The 17,906-nt window shown below is 38.4% G+C and overlaps 2 protein-coding genes and 1 long non-coding RNA gene across 4 annotated transcripts; 2 read left to right on the top strand and 1 right to left on the bottom strand.

Annotated features, from left to right (window-relative positions):
• The first annotated feature begins 477 nt into the window (after window positions 1–477).
• Window positions 478–6,010, top strand: LOC136244518 (uncharacterized). The gene is made up of 2 exons (XM_066036098.1): window positions 478–3,075; window positions 3,139–6,010. The coding sequence occupies exons 1-2, from the start codon at window positions 1,056–1,058 to the stop codon at window positions 5,538–5,540; spliced, it is 4,422 nt and encodes a 1,473-aa protein (XP_065892170.1). The 5' UTR covers window positions 478–1,055; the 3' UTR covers window positions 5,541–6,010.
• A 67-nt stretch (window positions 6,011–6,077) lies between these two features.
• On the bottom strand, window positions 6,078–6,778 carry LOC136244199 (uncharacterized). Its single transcript, XR_010695087.1, has 4 exons — window positions 6,652–6,778; window positions 6,400–6,597; window positions 6,244–6,346; window positions 6,078–6,190 (listed from the first exon to the last, which is right to left on the bottom strand). It is a non-coding gene; the product is annotated as an uncharacterized lncRNA (long non-coding RNA).
• Window positions 6,779–11,016: 4,238 nt separating this feature from the next.
• Window positions 11,017–12,638, top strand: LOC136244557 (uncharacterized). 2 transcript variants are annotated; one of them, XM_066036129.1, is made up of 5 exons: window positions 11,017–11,048; window positions 11,224–11,346; window positions 11,471–11,580; window positions 12,234–12,297; window positions 12,348–12,638. In XM_066036129.1, the coding sequence occupies exons 1-5, from the start codon at window positions 11,042–11,044 to the stop codon at window positions 12,473–12,475; spliced, it is 432 nt and encodes a 143-aa protein (XP_065892201.1). In that variant the 5' UTR covers window positions 11,017–11,041; the 3' UTR covers window positions 12,476–12,638. The 2 variants fall into 2 exon arrangements, with proteins under 2 accessions (XP_065892201.1, XP_065892200.1); XM_066036128.1 differs by lacking the exon at window positions 11,017–11,048 and adding an exon at window positions 11,102–11,176.
• Window positions 12,639–17,906: the final 5,268 nt, after the last annotated feature.

Below are 17,906 nucleotides of genomic sequence, written 5' to 3'. Positions count from 1 at the left end.
TTAGCCCTACTATGAATATCACGGAAATACTCAATTTTGCGATTTAACAAGTGTTTCAAAGTTGCTACATCGTTTAACCACTGTTTACAATGTTTTCTAAACATCCAGAGGGGTAAGCTTCGCTGTAGAGTGGTTACCTCGTGATATACGAAAAGTGGGCGTGGTACGTAATCAAACACGCGATTGTAAATTAACCATGACACTAGTTCTCACCTTAAACTTCCGTCTGTCAACTCATAGGGTGGTAAGGGTGTCGAATCGCCTTCGTATGAGTGCTGTAGAATGCAAAATCAGGTTCATGGTATTCATCACGCGAGTAATAATAAACTCCCACAATCGAATACTGCCAGGATTCTTATAAAAACAAACAACGTTACCTCATCAGATATATCAAGGCCATGGTACATTTAAATGTATCATGTTCAGCCATGGTTTATTTTAAATGTACCATAGCCAGCCATGTAGTCTAGTCGAAATTTTGTGAACCTAGTAATCTCAAGAACTATGAAGTTTTTTTTCTGATTTATGTTCCAAGGTGGTTCTAGAACAGATTCAGCTTGGTTGCCCAAGTGGCAACTTTGGGCAACTCTAGAAAATTGGCGAAAATTTATATGCAGGAAGTCATAAATTTACATATGAGCTAGTGTTCATAACTCTTCGGGATTTTATACAATCAAAGTAATTTTGGCACCATTGAATTCAGCACATTTTTCTGCACAAGATGATACTAATTTGAGGTCAAAAAACAAATTACGTAATTGGTTGCCATGGTAACGGACGTTCTATATTAATTTTTAAAAGGGAGCAGAAGAGTAGCTACCACTCGTTTTCAGACTTAAGTTTTGGTTGTATGATAATCTACAAGGTTTGATATTGGATCAGGAGTAGAGTAAGTGTAGATTTGATGCATTTGGCTGGTTTTCTAATTAATGCAGTACGTTTTTCTGTTTCATTTTTGTAAACTTTACTTTCAACTTTAAAAAAATTGTTTTTTAGGTGTTTGACATCCTGCAATACATATTTCTGCAACAATTTTCACATTTCTTTTGCTTCCGATGGCTACATTGGGTGATCAAAAGTGCTTTCTTCCAATCTGTAGTAAGTCTGGGCAATTTAGCACTTTCAAACAAAAAGCAGTGAAGAAGCTGATAGAGTGTGCAGTGGAGCGTGGTGACCAGGAGCTTCATAACAAATTGCAGAGCATTCTAAATTCTCATGGAGAACAAGCATCAGTTGAACTCCATAAGAACTGTTATTGTTCGTATACATCAAAGGATCATATAAAGAAACTTGTGTCAAGGAAGAGGAAGGCTTCGGAAGCTGACATCACAGAGGCTCCAACAGCTAGGGTTAGAAGATCACAAGTAGGTGATTTTCAGTTCAAAAATCACTGTTTATTTTGTGCTAAAGTGTGTGAACCTATAAACCCTAAGCATCCTGATAGGTGGGAGAAAGTAGTTCAGTGTGAAAGAAGGGGTATCAAGGATGCTGCACCTTTCAAAGATGCCGTACTTCAGTATTGTGGTGACCGAAATGATGAGTGGGGTCGGGAAGTTGCTATACGCTGTCATGGTGCATATGATTTAGCTGCTGTTGAAGCTCAGTATCACCTTCGATGCTACAATGAGTTCAGAAAACCTTTGAATAATTCTATTGATGTTATTTTGTATGATGATGAAGCCATGAAGTTGCTTGCTAATGAGATGTACGCCAATCAAAAACACTGTACTTGGTCATCAGTTGAGCTGTATGACAAATATCTTAGTTATGGTGGTCAGCTAGAAAGAAAACAGTTGTTTACTAAGTTAGTAACTTCTTTAGGCAGTGATGTGGTTGTACTTAACATTGAGGGTTGTGCATCGATTGTTGGATTCCGGGAATATGTAAGTAAGATGTTTAAACTTACTTATGTTAATTCTGTTGATGAGGAGAAGGAAGATGATTTAGTGAGAAAAATTAAATCTGAGTCGCATAGCATTGTAAGTAGCAGCAAAAGCTATGATGTCGGTGATTTTACCCATGACAAAGCAAAGCAGCACACCAGTGTCACCTTGCTACGGATTATTTCAAAACTGGTCTCAAACGGTGATGTCACTAAGAAGTCCTTGAGTTTATCACAATCCATACAGCATTGTATTACTAGTGCACGCAACCAAACAGCTTTAGGCTTAGCAATTCAGCTTCATCATAAGTTTGGCAGCAGAGATTTAATTGACATATTGCATGATCATGGCTACATAGTTCCATATGATGAGGTTTTACGGTTTCGCAAGTCAGCAGCTAAGTACGTAGAGGAGAATGCTACTACATTACATCAAATGATGGGTCTCACTGAAACAGTTGGTAGTATATTTGGATGGTACGATAACTTCGATTTGCTAGTGTCAACCCCAAATGGTCGTCGTGAAACTCATGCCATGGCTACAGAGTTTCAAATGCATCCTCACAATGGCAGCATAAAACCAGGCATCAGTGCTCTTGAGTTTCCTCGACTCACAATGCAGCAGGCCAAATCTGTAGGCAAAAACAGGGCTATACCACTAATCCATTATGCTGGTCCAAAGCAGGTGAAGCCTCCAGCAATGCTCACACACAAGATGCAAATTGGAATTCCATATGCTGATGTACGTGCTCGGCATACGAGCTTGGTGGCAGCTCAAGAAGCTGATGTTCTTTGGCTGAACAGTCTGAGCAATGGAAGTGAAGCAATAGAGTGGAATGGCTTTAATAATCAGCTTTCTAGGACCCAGGGTGACCTCAAACCAGCTACCACCTACATGTTTGGCCCTCTCATTGATGCCCCACCGTCTCACCCAGATACCATCCTCACAACTCTGACTTACATGCAAAAATCTCTTACTGATATGGGGATGAAACACATTCACCTTACCATGGACATGCAGCTTTTTGCAGTTACAAAACAGGTATGCTGGAATCAACCAAGCTTGTTCCACAATGTGATAGTCCATCCTGGTGGTATGCATATCATGCAGTCCTTCATTGGCTGTATTGGAAAGCTCATGAAGAGTTCAGGTGTTGAAGTGTACGTTGCTGCAGCATATGGAGGGCTAACTGGTAAGTTTAAAAGGTGTTGATGTAAATTGATATTAGTACTATTACTGGTGACTTTTTTGGCAGGTATCTTCAATGGAAAGTCTTGGGTGAAAGCCATGCGAGCTTTCCGTGGAGTGTCAGCCGCACTACTGAAACGATTCCTGTCAACTGGACCAAAGACACTAGAACAGATTGAGAAGTATTTGGAGACTGCTTGCCTCCATCCAACAGGACGTCACTGGGTCTACAACTTTCTTCTTCCGACACTTCTTGTCCACCAATTTGAGAGAGCAGAGAGAGAGGGCAATGTGCACTTGAAACAAGTGACACTGGAACGCATGATGAAATATTTCTTTCTTGCTGGCCATGTCCAATATGCTCGCTATCTCACTCAGTACCTTCTCGAAATGCGTGCTTTAGATACTGAGGGCAAGGTGGATCTTGTTTGTCGACATCATGCAGGTTACTGGAATGCTGTCTCTGCTGATCAATTTGGAGAACAGACGGCCATCAAGATGGGAAAAGGTTCTCTCAGAGGCATGACTCTGTCTCCAGAGTTAATTTCAGAGTGGATCGATGCCTTCCCCATTACTGTTCATGTATCACAGGCTGTGGACACTATGTACTCCTCTCATACACAAGAATTTAAGCAGAAGCAGCACAAGGAGGAGCAGAAACATCGACGTCTTTTGGATGCAGAAGATCGAAGTATGATTGCAGCAGAAGTAGAGAAGTACCCTCATCCTCTAGAAGACAGCAAAATTCATTTGTACAATCCTATAACAGGCCAAGTAGCACCTACTGATGTGAATGTGATGGACTCTTTTTTCATCGGAGAGAAAATGGAGCAGGCATACATCGCCACTCTCCCAGAAGGCTTCCACAATCCTATTTCTAGTCCTATAAAGACAATGTCGATTATTAAGAAACAAGCAAAAGGCAGCAAGGTGAGGCCAGTTATTGACTTGGAAAGCATGTTTCTTCGGCTATTGATGATTGGCCAGCAGCGACAGATAAAGCTTGAGCACCTTTTTACATATGAGCTATGTTCAGTTCCTTCATCACTTCTAGATGAACACAGTTGTCTCCGCAAAGCCAACAAGTCTGCTCTAGTTAAACGTCTTGGAGTGCTTGATGTCTTACCAGTAACTCCTGAAACTGTTGTAGTGGATGTTTCGCAGCTATTTTATCACACTGTGTGGCCACATGGTGGTAATCTGTCTAATTTGATTGCTTGCATTCAAAGTAAGATTAGTCGTTATCCAGATGCTACTGAGAAAATCATTGTATTTGACAAATACAATGACACTTCTGCCAAAGATCATGAGAGAATGCGGCGTGCTGGGGAGGTGGTAGTTGACTACGAGCTCTCCATCACTAGTCCCCTTCCCAAAAGAGATGCAATTCTCAAAAGCAAGAACAACAAGCGACGGTTGGCAAGTGTGTTGTGCACCTTCAGCATGGATAACAATGTGACAATGGAAACTAGGGATGATGGTGCCTTTAGTCATGATGAAGCTGATGTCACAATGGTTTCGTATGTCATACAGGCTGCTAGCCATGGCAAGAGTGTGATTCGTGTTCTTAGTGATGACACTGATGTCTTTGTTTTATTGGTCTATTGGGTGCATCGAGCTGGACTGCAATGTAAGGTACAGATGGAAAGATGGGATGGGACAGTGCTGGACATTAATGCTACTTGTGCTGACTTGGGCGAAAAATGCTTTCAGCTCCTTGGTATGCATGCCCTAAGTGGATGTGACACAGTATCGTACCCATATGGCAAGGGTAAAATCAGTGCACTTAACACCCTGCTTACTGGAAACTTCCCAGGTTTAGCCCATGAACTTGGTGAGGTAGACGCCACCCACACTGATTTGATGGAAGCGGCTCAACAATTTTTCTGTGCTCTTTATCGTCAGCCTAGCGGGACCTCAATGGAAAATGCTCGTTTCAAACTATTTACTAAGAAGAAGAAAGCCACAAAAATCATGGCTTTACCTCCAACATCTGCCAACCTCTTGCTGCATGTTTTGCGGGCACATCTACAGGTAATGCTATGGAAAGCAGCAGACCAGCAGGCACCACCTGACCAGTCATCAGACATTACCCACTTTGGATGGATTATCCAAAATGATATTCCGATTCCTGCAATTGCTCCAGGTGCTCCAGCTCCACCTGAACTAATTGACTTAATAAAGTGTAGCTGCAAGGCACAAGGCAAGCGATGCAGTTCTGAAGCTTGCAGCTGTCACAAAAAGCATGTACCATGCACTTCCTATTGCAATTGCTCTGGTGGAGAAGACTGCTGTAATCCACACTCTGTGAGACCTGGAACAAGCAGTGAAGAAGATGAAAATGAGGCAGATGATGACTATTTTGAAAGTGACACTGCGATCGAAGATGAAGAGGAAGGAGAGTCTGGTGATGTTCATGATGAAAACTGCATAATTGCTGAAGAGGATTTTGAATTAGACATGCTCTAGCTACTTAGCTTTGTTTTATAGTATAGTAATCTCAACCAATCATTCTAAATTTTTGTATATAATGCTATGGTGGAAAAAATGACATGAGAAAATATCTACAAAAACCATAGCTAACCGTATGCTAAAAGCATCGTGCATTAATTTTTGTAGTGAATTGTTTCTGCGGTGGCCATTTTAAATTTTCACTATGTTCTACACCTCAGATTCAAAAGTTAACACCAGAAATGAATTCTGCACCCCCAATAACCCTATATTAGACATATTACACAAAAAAAGTTTTTCTGTTGGAGCCGGTCATAGTCATATCGGCCATTTTAAATTTTCACAATTTTCCAGAGTTGCCCAAAGTTGCCACTTGGGCAACCAAGCTGAATTTGTTCTAGAACCACCTGGGAACACAAATCTGTAAAAAAACTTCATAGTACTTGAGATTACTAGGTTAATGTATTGAGTCTATGAGACCACCGACTGGACTAATGGTTTAACTTAAATGTACCATGGCCAGCCAGGGTTTATAAGAATTTGGCTTTGAAGTTAGGTGGTTTCATGGTACATACATTAATAAATGAAAATAAAATACATCTGTACAGTAGTTGCAAACTGCATGCAGTTCAGTCATTAGATTGCTCGGTTTTCTTTAACGGTAAAACCTGCAAATGCAAAAGGATAAATAATTGTTATATGCATGAATTTATTCACATACCGTGTATGGTATGGTGCTTTATACATCTTCATCCATTATGCAGGACTGGAAGGGGTGGAGTTATCACCAACCGCACTTTACTTGCACATTTTCTACATTCCTCCTATCAATAGTTGCATTTACCAAGTACAAAACAGTTTGACCACAAAAACTTACAATAGTTTCAGTACAAGCTGGTTACTCCACCACCAATGGGTGACTTCAACAGTGACTGGTACCGTATCCGCATGTTATTTGTTTCAAGCTGCTGTATGGCACAACATGTAGTAACAACAGATGTAAGCATAACAGCTTACCAAAATCTTTATAGACAGGTGAGATCTTCATGCAGTAAATCATGTTTCTTGAAAGCAACTATTATGGACATTTAAGTCAAGCAAATATAATAGCTTTATTATACACACGTACCATTAAATATATTGATATATAGCACAAAATCCAATTGTTCCTGTCGTTCCCGCACAACTTCAAAATGGAGTTAAAATAATGTCATGTAACCAGAATACACACTAGCAGGTAAAGGAATTCATATCGGTCACGTTGCAACTATGGGAAATTATAATATGAATAACTGAAACAAATACAATAAAACATACCTTATGATGTAGGTAACCTAATATATGTAGATACCTACAATAATGTAAACAATAAGTGTCAGAAAACAAGTCTCCAACTAACCTGTGTTACAGCTGTAGCTACACCTACTCCAACAAACTGATGGTTCTGAAATAGCATACTAAACATAGCCTCAGAATACAACACTAAATTGCAAGCAACGAACCACCTGATTAACATCTCAATAGCAAGTTTCCAAGACTACATCACAACATGTATTCAACCTGAGTATGTAAATATGTAACAGGTAAAGTCCATTACATATAACAGAGAACTAACCCTCAGTCCAAAATCTTTCCAAAACAATCTTTGTATCCTGCACAATATAGATAGGCTTATAAATATCAAATACGTACGTAACCTAAAATGATGATTCTCACCTAACTTGTATGTAATACATTCATTAGCACAACAGCAGGAGGAGGCAACAGTGAAATCCTCTGAAATCATCCAACTATAGTCAAGATGGTAGAATCTCGCTGACAACACAACAGAACACCATCAGTGTTATCTGATTGAATCTATATGCCAGCGATGGACTTCTACAAAACAGAAATAACACAATATATATAGGACATAACAATGCTAAGTAATAGTTAGACTTTGAATCTATGTAATTCATTAACAACAGTCACTCAATGTTGTCATGGGTTTAAAATTAATTCTCAGGTGGTGATTTGTTGCAAACATTTCTTCACTTCATATAGTAGTTTATTGTAACAGCCACACAATGATAGTACTGATGTTAGCCAGTCAAACAGTTCCAAGTACGGCAACTTTACAGCATACACCACACAGTTGGTGTCAAACAAAAATGTAAAAATCTTTCTCACAAAGGGTCTTGTGTACATAATCCCTAGGAGTGGAGCTGAACTTCAAAGGGGCAGACAACATACACACTTTAACTCTCTGGCCCGATATAGCATTTGTCTCATCTCCTTTTTCCTATATATGCAAATGCCTGAAGTGACAAACCCAGACCTTCCAACTCACCTGCACCGCATTTAAGGCTTTTCACCTGCTCACCCGCATAAATGTATTCATCACCCGCATAAAAATAATTTCCAGCCAGAAATCGCTAATGGTTTCACTTACACAATCAGGATCTGAATTGGCATCACGTGAGACACAATTAATATGATTGTGGGTTTAAATTAAATCACGTGAGGATTTTAAAATAGTATGCTGATGGCGGGAGTTTATTGGCGATGATATTCAACCATTTCATTGGATCAACATTAGTTCACAGATGATTATTCTACTATTCTGAGTTGATATAATGATATTATAACGTATGAGCACTAAATTTGGGAGGCATTGATTGAGAAAGTACAGTTATGAGTCTTAATAGAGTCTCCAGAGTGCATTGCATAAAAGGGATACTATCTGTTGAGGAGATAAAAGACGATTCATTGTGTAAAGCATAAGCATAAAAGGACTACTACCTGTTGAGTTAAAAGATGATTCAGACTTTTGCATCACATGATATGGAACGGGATCGTCGCGGAGGATAGCAGATGGGTAAAATGATTGTAGCTCAGTCATGCAGTAGTAAATAAGCTGCAGATAACAGCAGCGTATAGGTTTAGCTAGGGGCAATGCACTTTGACAACCAATTTGTGTATGAATACTTGTTTTCAGCCCTCATGACTGTGGGCTCTGCATACACGTGGCTATAGTTACAGGTAGCTGAGGGTTAATTCACCCGCACAAAACATTTCCAAGGTTGGAAAGTCTGCAAACCACAGTATGGTGCAGCACTATAGAACGCATTCTCATACCCCTGGCTCAGTGCTAGAAAAACAGGATTAGGTGTAATAATACCATAATATATCTTTTTCATAAAACATGTGCATGCTTTTCTAGACTGCTTTCCGCTCGGTGTACAACTATTATTATTATTATTATTGGTAATACTGTGCAGACCTCTATTAGAGTATAGTGCACAGGTCACAACATACATACAATTAAATAATTGCTAGTTTTTGTTTGAACTGATCAATATCATTGGAACTAGTACAGCAAGAGCCCAACATACTTAGGTTAGAAACTTGAACTCGGTGAGAAACCGATGCCGACATTGAAATTACATTTGCAATACAGTCAGCTAACACCTCAGTACAATACTTACATGATGTTATCATTGTTCACTGGAGTTTTCGACTTTGCGTGGCCAGCCACAAAATTTGACCGAGCACAGCGGCTCTGCTAGCTACGACTAGTGACGCACGGTATAAACGCCGCATTATTACAACTCAGCTGTGTCTTCTTCCTGTTTTTCTTCTTTATTTCCAGACAACTGTCTACCCACTAGTTGATCTAATTTACAATGTCTTTTCCGCTTTAGGAAGTTCAGATCAACACAAACATACATGTAGCTACTATAGTGGATATCTTGGTATAACAACATAATTGAATTATTTAATAGGTTTTTTTGTGCATTGCTTGATATAATCTACCCTTGTATTCAATAAAATGGCAGTGAATTTTTCTTTTCAGTGGACTTTTAAAATTTTTCTAGCAACTTGCAAAATTACTTTAAGATATAACTTTAAATGAAAGCTTATCAAGTCAGATGAAGAGGCAGTCCTCCAGCCCTCAATGAAACGAGTAAAAGTGAGTGTATTTAAAGGTAAATCTTGGTGATATAATGTTTTAGGAAGAGGAGACTCCAATCTTTTCTGAAAGAGAATTGCTCCTATCAATAAACTAAATTACTTGAAGCCTAAGTTGAAAGGGGAGGCATTAGAAGCCATTTCTGGTTACCAACTTTCAAATGACAATTATGTTGCTTTTGTTGAAGTATCTCAAAAGAGGTTTGGTAACCAACAATATTATTAATCATTGATGCAAATTATCGTAATTTGTCGCATGTACCCCCTGCAACAAACCATGTACCAAAACTGAGACAGTGTTATAATTCAATTGAACGCCACCTGTGTAGTCTACATCCATTGAAAAAAGTGCTAGGTAAAAAATTTGGTAGCAATGGCTCTGACAGGAGTACAATTATGTCAATAAATGAACAGACTTGTGCTGAAGTTGCTAAGTATAGGATTGAGCCACAGATTGATCTAGATGGCAAACCTCTACACTGGTGGAGAGACCATAAATCTATTTATCCTACACTTTGTAAATTAGCTAGGAAAACTCTCTGCATTGTGGCAACATCAGTACCATCAGAAAGCCTATTTAGCATTAGTGGAAACGTCATTTCTCAAAAAAAGATCTTGCTTAACACCACAGTATGTGGAACGGTTAATTTTTCTTCACGAAAACCTTTATCCACTACACCAAGATTACAAGAGAACATTACGAAAGTGTAAATGTGTCAAGTGCATTTCTTGATTAAATTATTACAACTGTATATATAGCAAATGTTACTGTTTTAGTCTGCGTGGTGCAAACAAGGCTTTTTGTCATTCAGTGGTTTTGTATCAAAAGTAAATTATCTCCCAATTAATCGGTTAATCAATCAGTTATGAGTGCAGGCCTAGAATCCACCAAACGAAGATTATAGACCACCCGCTTCACACAAATTATACGGAATATATACCGTACGTTTTATGCCATAATATGGGAAACAGCCCATCTCTCTTTGGCTTGATCTCGCATCTTCAACTTAAGTTTTTGGTTTTCCTTGGACTGAATCACACTCTTAGTGGCAATGTACTCAGGACAGTCGTCCAACCAACGAGTTTGTATGCCATGTTTTTGCTCTATTTCTTGAATCTTCTGATCAATTCTACCTTGCATATATTTTCTTCATATTATAGACAGATGTGCTACTCTGTCAATGTGTAGTGCCACAGAGCCTGGTGATGATGTTTTAGGTGGAAGTCAACTGCAGTCAACTGGTAGTCAATTGCAGTCAACCGGTAGTCAATTGCAGTCAACCGGTAGTCAAGGTAAAGCCTCTCCTTTATCAATGCCAAGTAAGTCTACATCCTATACATCACATGTACTGATAGTTGTGTTTTAGGTGGAAGTCAACTGCAATCAACTGGTAGTCAATTGCAGTCAACCAGTAGTCAACTGCAGTCAACCGGTAGTCAAGGTAAAGCCTATACTTTATCAATGCCAAGTAAGTCTACATCCTATACATCACATGTACTGATAGTTGTGTTTTAGGTGGAAGTCGATTGCAGTCACCGGTAGTCACGGTAAAGCCTCTACTTTATCAATGCCAAGTAAGTCTACATCCTATACATCACATGTACTGATAGTTGTGTTTTAGGTGGAAGTCGATTGCAGTCAACCGGTAGCCAATTGCAGTCAACCGGTAGTCATGGTAAAGCCTCTACTTTATCAATGCCAAGTAAGTCTACATCCTATACATCACATGTACTGATAGTTGTGTTTTAGGTGGAAGTCAACTGCAGTCAACCGGTAGTCAACTGCAGTCAACCGGTAGTCAACTGCAGTCAACCGGTAGCCAATTGCAGTCAACCGGTAGTCATGGTAAAGCCTCTCCTTTATCAATGCCAAGTAAGTCTACATCCTATACAGCATTGTTCTGAGCGTTTTATGGATTTAAATCAATATGACATGTTTTTATGCTGATAAAGTCTTTAAAAGTATTTACAAATTATTTATGTCTATTATTTTGTAGCACCATGTTCACCCAATAACAGCAGTGATTCCGAAAAAGAGATGGAGGTGCAGCACTGGAGAGTACAAAGTTATCTTCAGGAAGAATATTTGAAAACTATTCGTAGCAAGGTGGGCATAAGTCACAATAATTCACAACACAAATCAGAAAATGGTATGTAAACAATGCTTTGAAGTTTGATTAAAATACCAGTTTATTATTCACGAAGAGACTGGCAGTCGAGTGTCTTAGCACTAAGAGACTCGCGGTTACCCACACCTTGGCGAGGGGCATAGCCACAATGTTCTTTTCACCGTTGGAAGACCATTTTCTAAGACAGTAAGACACTCCAAAGTAGCACCTTCGAAGTATAATCGTCTTCAGAGTCGGTGTTAGAATGATGACAAGAATAACCTCTGCTCCACCTCGGTTTTCATTGCGTCATTCTACCACCTCCTCCTCAGACGTTTAATTAATACTTTGAAGATGCTACTTTGGAGTGTCTTACTATATCTTAGGTTTATGCGTTGTAATGTGATAATGAACTAAGCATATTATTATATTGTTCGTGGGGATAAGGGATACTTAACACTGTGTTACTTAAGAAGGATTTGAACAGCACCTGCAATACACTTGTGCGGATGTCTATTCCATCCTGAACAATGTTTGTTGCCCTTCCATACTTATTATGGAATAGCTTTCCTGTTGACCATACTTCTCATGGTCAGATTCTGCTTTTTTTTAATTAGTGTAGTATATACCAATATCATTCCCGAACATGTAGACCAATGAAAACTTGCTTGTTGGATTTGAAGAAGATATGAAAATTCTCCAAAAAGTCACCCAAGGTACTCCACTGTACACTGATACCACATATTATTGTTTTTGTTGTTCACAGCATCTCCAGCCAGTCTAAGTCGTAAACCTAAGAGTTTTCTGACATATCCACCACATGTGTTACAGCAATTGTTGAAAGTTGCTAGGGAATCTACAGCAAATGTCCCTTTTTTTCGGAAGAAACGTTGACAATAGAGATCTATTGAGATTGCTATTAAATTGTTTATTCTAGTATTATGATACAAACAAGTGAAATAAAGTACACGGTAAAAATGTAATGCACAAACAGCTAACTGTACTATGTTGTGAACAGCTATGGAACTAAATGATTTACAACATTTATATGGATTGATGTGCTATATCATATGTAAAGTTGCTACTTAATAGGGATACACTGATTTTTAGGCCATGCTGTTATTTGACCATCTATTAAATAATCATCATCAAAGGGGGTGGAAAACAAAAGTGTAGTCTCAGGCAGTATCTGAGTAATTTCCAGTTTGATATAATCTTGTGGAATAGCTTTCCCATGCACACAGCTGTCTCCATCTAAAATTCTTCCCATCCCAACTATGTTAGAGTTCTTCAATAATTTAACAGATGATCCTACACTAAGTGGCTCATCATTCCTGCAACCTGAATGAGGAACAGAGCTGACTGTACGTGTGGTGTCCAAAGCGTTGTAGTATGTGTGATCATGGCTTGGAGTAGTTGCACTTGACACCTCATGATGAGGATCCACAGCAGTACTGGCACTATTGAAAAAACTATTACTTACAATAATGGTATATATAATATATATATACACACAGTCCTAAATAAGAACATATAATTATACATAGTATGATCATGATTATCAGGGAATACAAGATTTGAGGAGTTATTCATCACTCTACGGTGATTATGATGCCTTACTGAAAATGTACATGAGATGCATTGACGATTGCCATCGTATGATAGGCTTCTCATTGGCTTCTAAGTTGCTGCTTGGTTCATCACAACTATACAGCTACAGGTGTCTGCCAGATAGAATAGTTCCATACAGTATCACAATTTTTCAGCAAAATGAAGCCTTATCCACCTTAGAGCACTGGAGAAGACAGAGCCCGTAAGTGTTTAGGAGCCTAAGTGAAAATCTTTGAGTACATTACCCTATGATTTCGCACTAGAACATGCACTGCTAATTTTTCAGCTCATGATGATCTTAGTATCTATATGACTGGATTTGGAAAGCAACTCAAATCTTGCATTAAACGTTTTGAGATAATAAGTTCTAAAATCTCAAGCCTTGCTAGGGTAGTGAACACACATATGAAATTTACACAAAAGACGCATGAGTTTATTACATTGCAGAACATTTACAGTGCTTATTGGCTGCTTCTTTTCTCCTATCAAATAAGATATAGTTGAAAAGCTGAACTGTTGGATGTATGAGGGTACTGATGAAAGCCGGAATGGAACGGAACGGAATGGAATCAATAGGGGGCATGCGCCAAGTTAAAAAATCGTTTAAATAGATTGTGTACTGTTTCCAACTTTCACACAATAACTAGAATTGTGTTAGAATTAGTTCGCTTCTGCTATAAACATGCTAGAAAACATTTGCTCGATGGCTCTATTTAATGCCCACTGCAAGAATGCGTTGTACAATCGTCTAAGCTGAACAACGATCATCTAGCTAAGCTGTTAACCTATTTTTGTAAGCACTGTTAATATAACATACTGCAGTTTGCGAACTCTCGTAAATCGCTGCCAATAATGGTAGAATTATAGTCGCTTCAGAAAACCAGCGACACATGTACAAAAAGGTTTGAATACCGCTACAACATGAAAATACTACAGTAGTTTACCTCTTGGAATGGTAAGGAAGTACTGGTAAAACAGGATTAAACTAAACTGGATGGATTTTATTTACACACACCTTACCATGTGGTGGGCATTTAATAGAACTTTCGAGCGCATGATTACTAGCATGCCTATAAACAGAAACAAACTAATTCTAGCATAATTCTAGTTATTGTGTGACAGTTGGAAATAGCGCACAATCTGTTTAAAACGATTTTTAACATGGCGCGCGCCCCGATCAATTCCATTCCGTTCCGTTCCATTCCGGCTTTCATCACTACCCGATGTATGAAGTATAGTATCACAACTACTGACAGAGAAGTAAGATAGACTCCACAATGGCACAACTGAACCCCAGACACAAAGTTACAGGGCCACAGTGGCTCCTTAAGTGCTGAGATGCAGCAGAATCGGCGCATGTGTACACAACGTTTGGGTAACTGAAACAGGCCATCCACCAATGCACCACTCCAATCCAGCCCCCCACCAAGGTCAGAATTCCCTATTTGAGTCTACCACACCCCTCAGAATGCCTTCTCTCAAAAGCAGTCTCGAGAGGTTTGAGTAGCACGGATGGTTAAACAAGCAGTAAGGTATTGTGCCTATCCACTGCCAGCATTAGTTTGATTTTGCCCGATGTGTGTATATAGGGCTGGGTGGTATTGCAATTTTGGTGTTCAATATATTGTACAGATAAACTTTGCGATATATATTACCATTTATCATGATATTTGATAGCTGACTGTTTTATTAGGGTATCTTAATCTTTTGCAATAATATTGTACTTGTAAGCATCCAGCACTTGTCAACCTAGGGTTGCGTCAACCTGAAAGCTGGTAAGGAGATGCAACCTTTACACCCCACCTACATATACAAGTTAACACAACAAATATTCTACAAACCATTGTATGGATGGTTCTTCTGAAGTACCCAATTCAATATTTCCAATAGAACCTAGAAAAGCATGATGCTTTTACTATAGTAGGACAGACAAACATTTACACACATGCATTGTGCTGGAAATTCTGATGCGAGATAAATAATTTTGATGTAATTTTTAAAGACTGATAACACTTAAATTTAAAGTTTCTCTAATGTGTCAATTACATTGTGATTAAGGTAATTAAACTTTAATGTTAACTAAGAGATGGTACTACCTCCCGCAGCAGTCTTGGTTGCCCATAGCAAAGTGTTTCTTCCATCTGATGAGCAATTAGAGTTGCACTGATAATCAGTATCAGCTATTGGCCTTATTTTTGTGTATCAGTATCGGCAAGAGTAAAGAATAAAAGAAATAATAATAAAGAATAATAAAACTCTTTAAATGTTTACTCTTGGTATCGGTTAGGCAACTTGTGCAAAACAGCAGCAAATACAGATACACATAAACATATAATTATGAACACCTCAACACCGTTCAATACAAGATTGCAGTGTCAACTGTTGCACACTTGCATTCTGATATTAATTTATAGAGAGCAAATCATCAGAGAAAAGGTCTTTGTTCCTATATCAGATCGGTTTTGTTAATCGTCTTGATACTACTATTTTACCGTATGGAAGAATACTTTGGCGATCGAAAACTTTGGCAAATCAGTCCTGCATGCAGATACACCTGTATATATGGCCTAAAATATCACATCTCTTGATTTGGTGATTTATTAGATGCAATTGCAATATTACACAGCATTTATATTTATCATGTCATTGAAATCAGCTGCAGAAAATCCCAACAACACAGACTTATTGTATCGTGCAATACTGCATGTTATCATTCCTTTTATTTATCTGCACAATAAGTTATCTTATATGTATAAATTTCAAGGGGCATAATTTTGCAGATTTAGCAGTTGCCCCCAATTTTTCGTTCTCAAAAGTTAATGAAAATCAGGATTCAGTCTATGCTGTACAATAGAAAGTCAGCCATAGTATTATTATATCCTTGAAAATAAAACCACATAAATCCTGAAAATTGCCCCACTGTGAAAATTATATGCCTGAGAAATTTGTAAGTATACGGTATACAATATTGAACAGTTGATAATAATACATACATGTAACACGCAAAAGATCTTTCCTGGCAATTATTTCTTTAAGAGTAGCTTTTCCATAAGAGCCAGGAGGTTTTAAAACAACGCCTTCCGGTAGTCCTTCCATTGTGATACCATACTTTGAAATATACTTGTACGGCATTACTGCTTTGGGGTCATTAGTATATGCACCTGCACAGAAAAAATTCTATAAAAAGGTGTGAAACTGCAATACAAACTTGGTTAAGCATCAAACAAATTTGGAATTGTACATGCCTGTATTTAGTATTACAATTGCCATTCATCACTTGTCTATGTGGAGTGTAGGTCAGCTGTGAATCTAGTCACAATACTCACAATTTGGTAATGGATATATGTGTATATTTCCTGGGTTATTCAGGCGTTAATCAGAAACCGATGCTCTTCATCTGCATGTTGTAATGCAACACCTTTTTCTACATTTACTACATTATCTACTCTCTCACAGCTACTTATCTGTATGAAATTACCAATCACATAAGTTCACCTTACAACTAGAAAGATTAAAAAGTAATCATATAACTTATATGCAATGGTTTTCAATGATCAATCCCATAGATATCTTTGAACTTGCAGGAACATCAAAGTCATGAGCAAATTACTTTCTGGTTGACTAACTGATTTGGTACTGGGAAAGGCAGCATATGCTGATGTCTTCCCAGGGAGTTGATTACAGCTCCAAAACAGAGTACATAATGGTATAGTACAAGTAGGCAGTCATGGCTCTCTTCTGAATAGCCATACAAGAAGGGAGTGATATACTAATCACAATTTTAAATCAGTTGTATCAGCTGATCTCCATCTGCTTAACATGTCACTATAGTCTGGTGCACACATCCGGCACCTTCAACCGCTCATTTTTTCCGTGTTTTTGAGTGCTTAAAAGAGGGTCAGCTGCACCAGACTAATTGTCATCCTGCATACAGAACACTCATAGATTTACAGCTTAAAAACCACATTTACACTGTATGTATCGCTGGCATACGTACATGTGGATGTACCATAAATGTGGAAAATCTGGCGGTGAATTTAATTGGCAGTTTAGCAATTTCGGTGTTGACCAAATGATGCCAACATTGCAGTCTTAATAATACTAAGAATATAGCATTTTGAAAATTAAAATGACACCAATAGCTAAAATGGTGCAAAACGCCAAATTTTTAGCTCGTCAATATTCCCACTCATACAGTAATGTATACTCAATCAATTACCACACATCCATACCATAGCACTTATTAAATATATCTTGGACAGCTGTCCTCAATGGTTCAGCAGAGTTAGCTTGCTTAGCATTTGTAGATGGGAGTGAGTTATCTATTGTACAGTGCAGTCAATGCAATACAAAATATATTTTACCTACCAGTGCAGTGTTGCAGTGAAGCAATGTACCCCAAAAAAGAATGTGGTATGTGTGAACGTGACTTTAGCAAAAAATCACAGCCAGCGTTTGTACCACCAGTAATGTGGTTGCCTTCATGCACAGCCACAAAAACAAAGTCAAAACCATCTATCTTGTTTCCATGCTCAACCTACACAGAACAAACATTATGTAATATAGAATGTTACCGTTTGACCCAACATGAAAAACAGTATGAATTTAAAGGCTAAATTAATGGTACCTATACAATGGCTGATCTCTAGTGAATCATGTATACACCTACAGGTGTATGCAACTGTATGAAACAACCACCTGTCCATTATAAAAT

The sequence above is a fragment of the Dysidea avara genome, chromosome 14 (assembly GCF_963678975.1).
Source record: "Dysidea avara chromosome 14, odDysAvar1.4, whole genome shotgun sequence".
In the NCBI taxonomy this organism is placed as follows: Eukaryota; Metazoa; Porifera; class Demospongiae; order Dictyoceratida; family Dysideidae; genus Dysidea; species Dysidea avara.
Note: the sequence above shows the minus strand (reverse complement) of the source record. Positions and strands in the feature narration are given on the sequence as shown.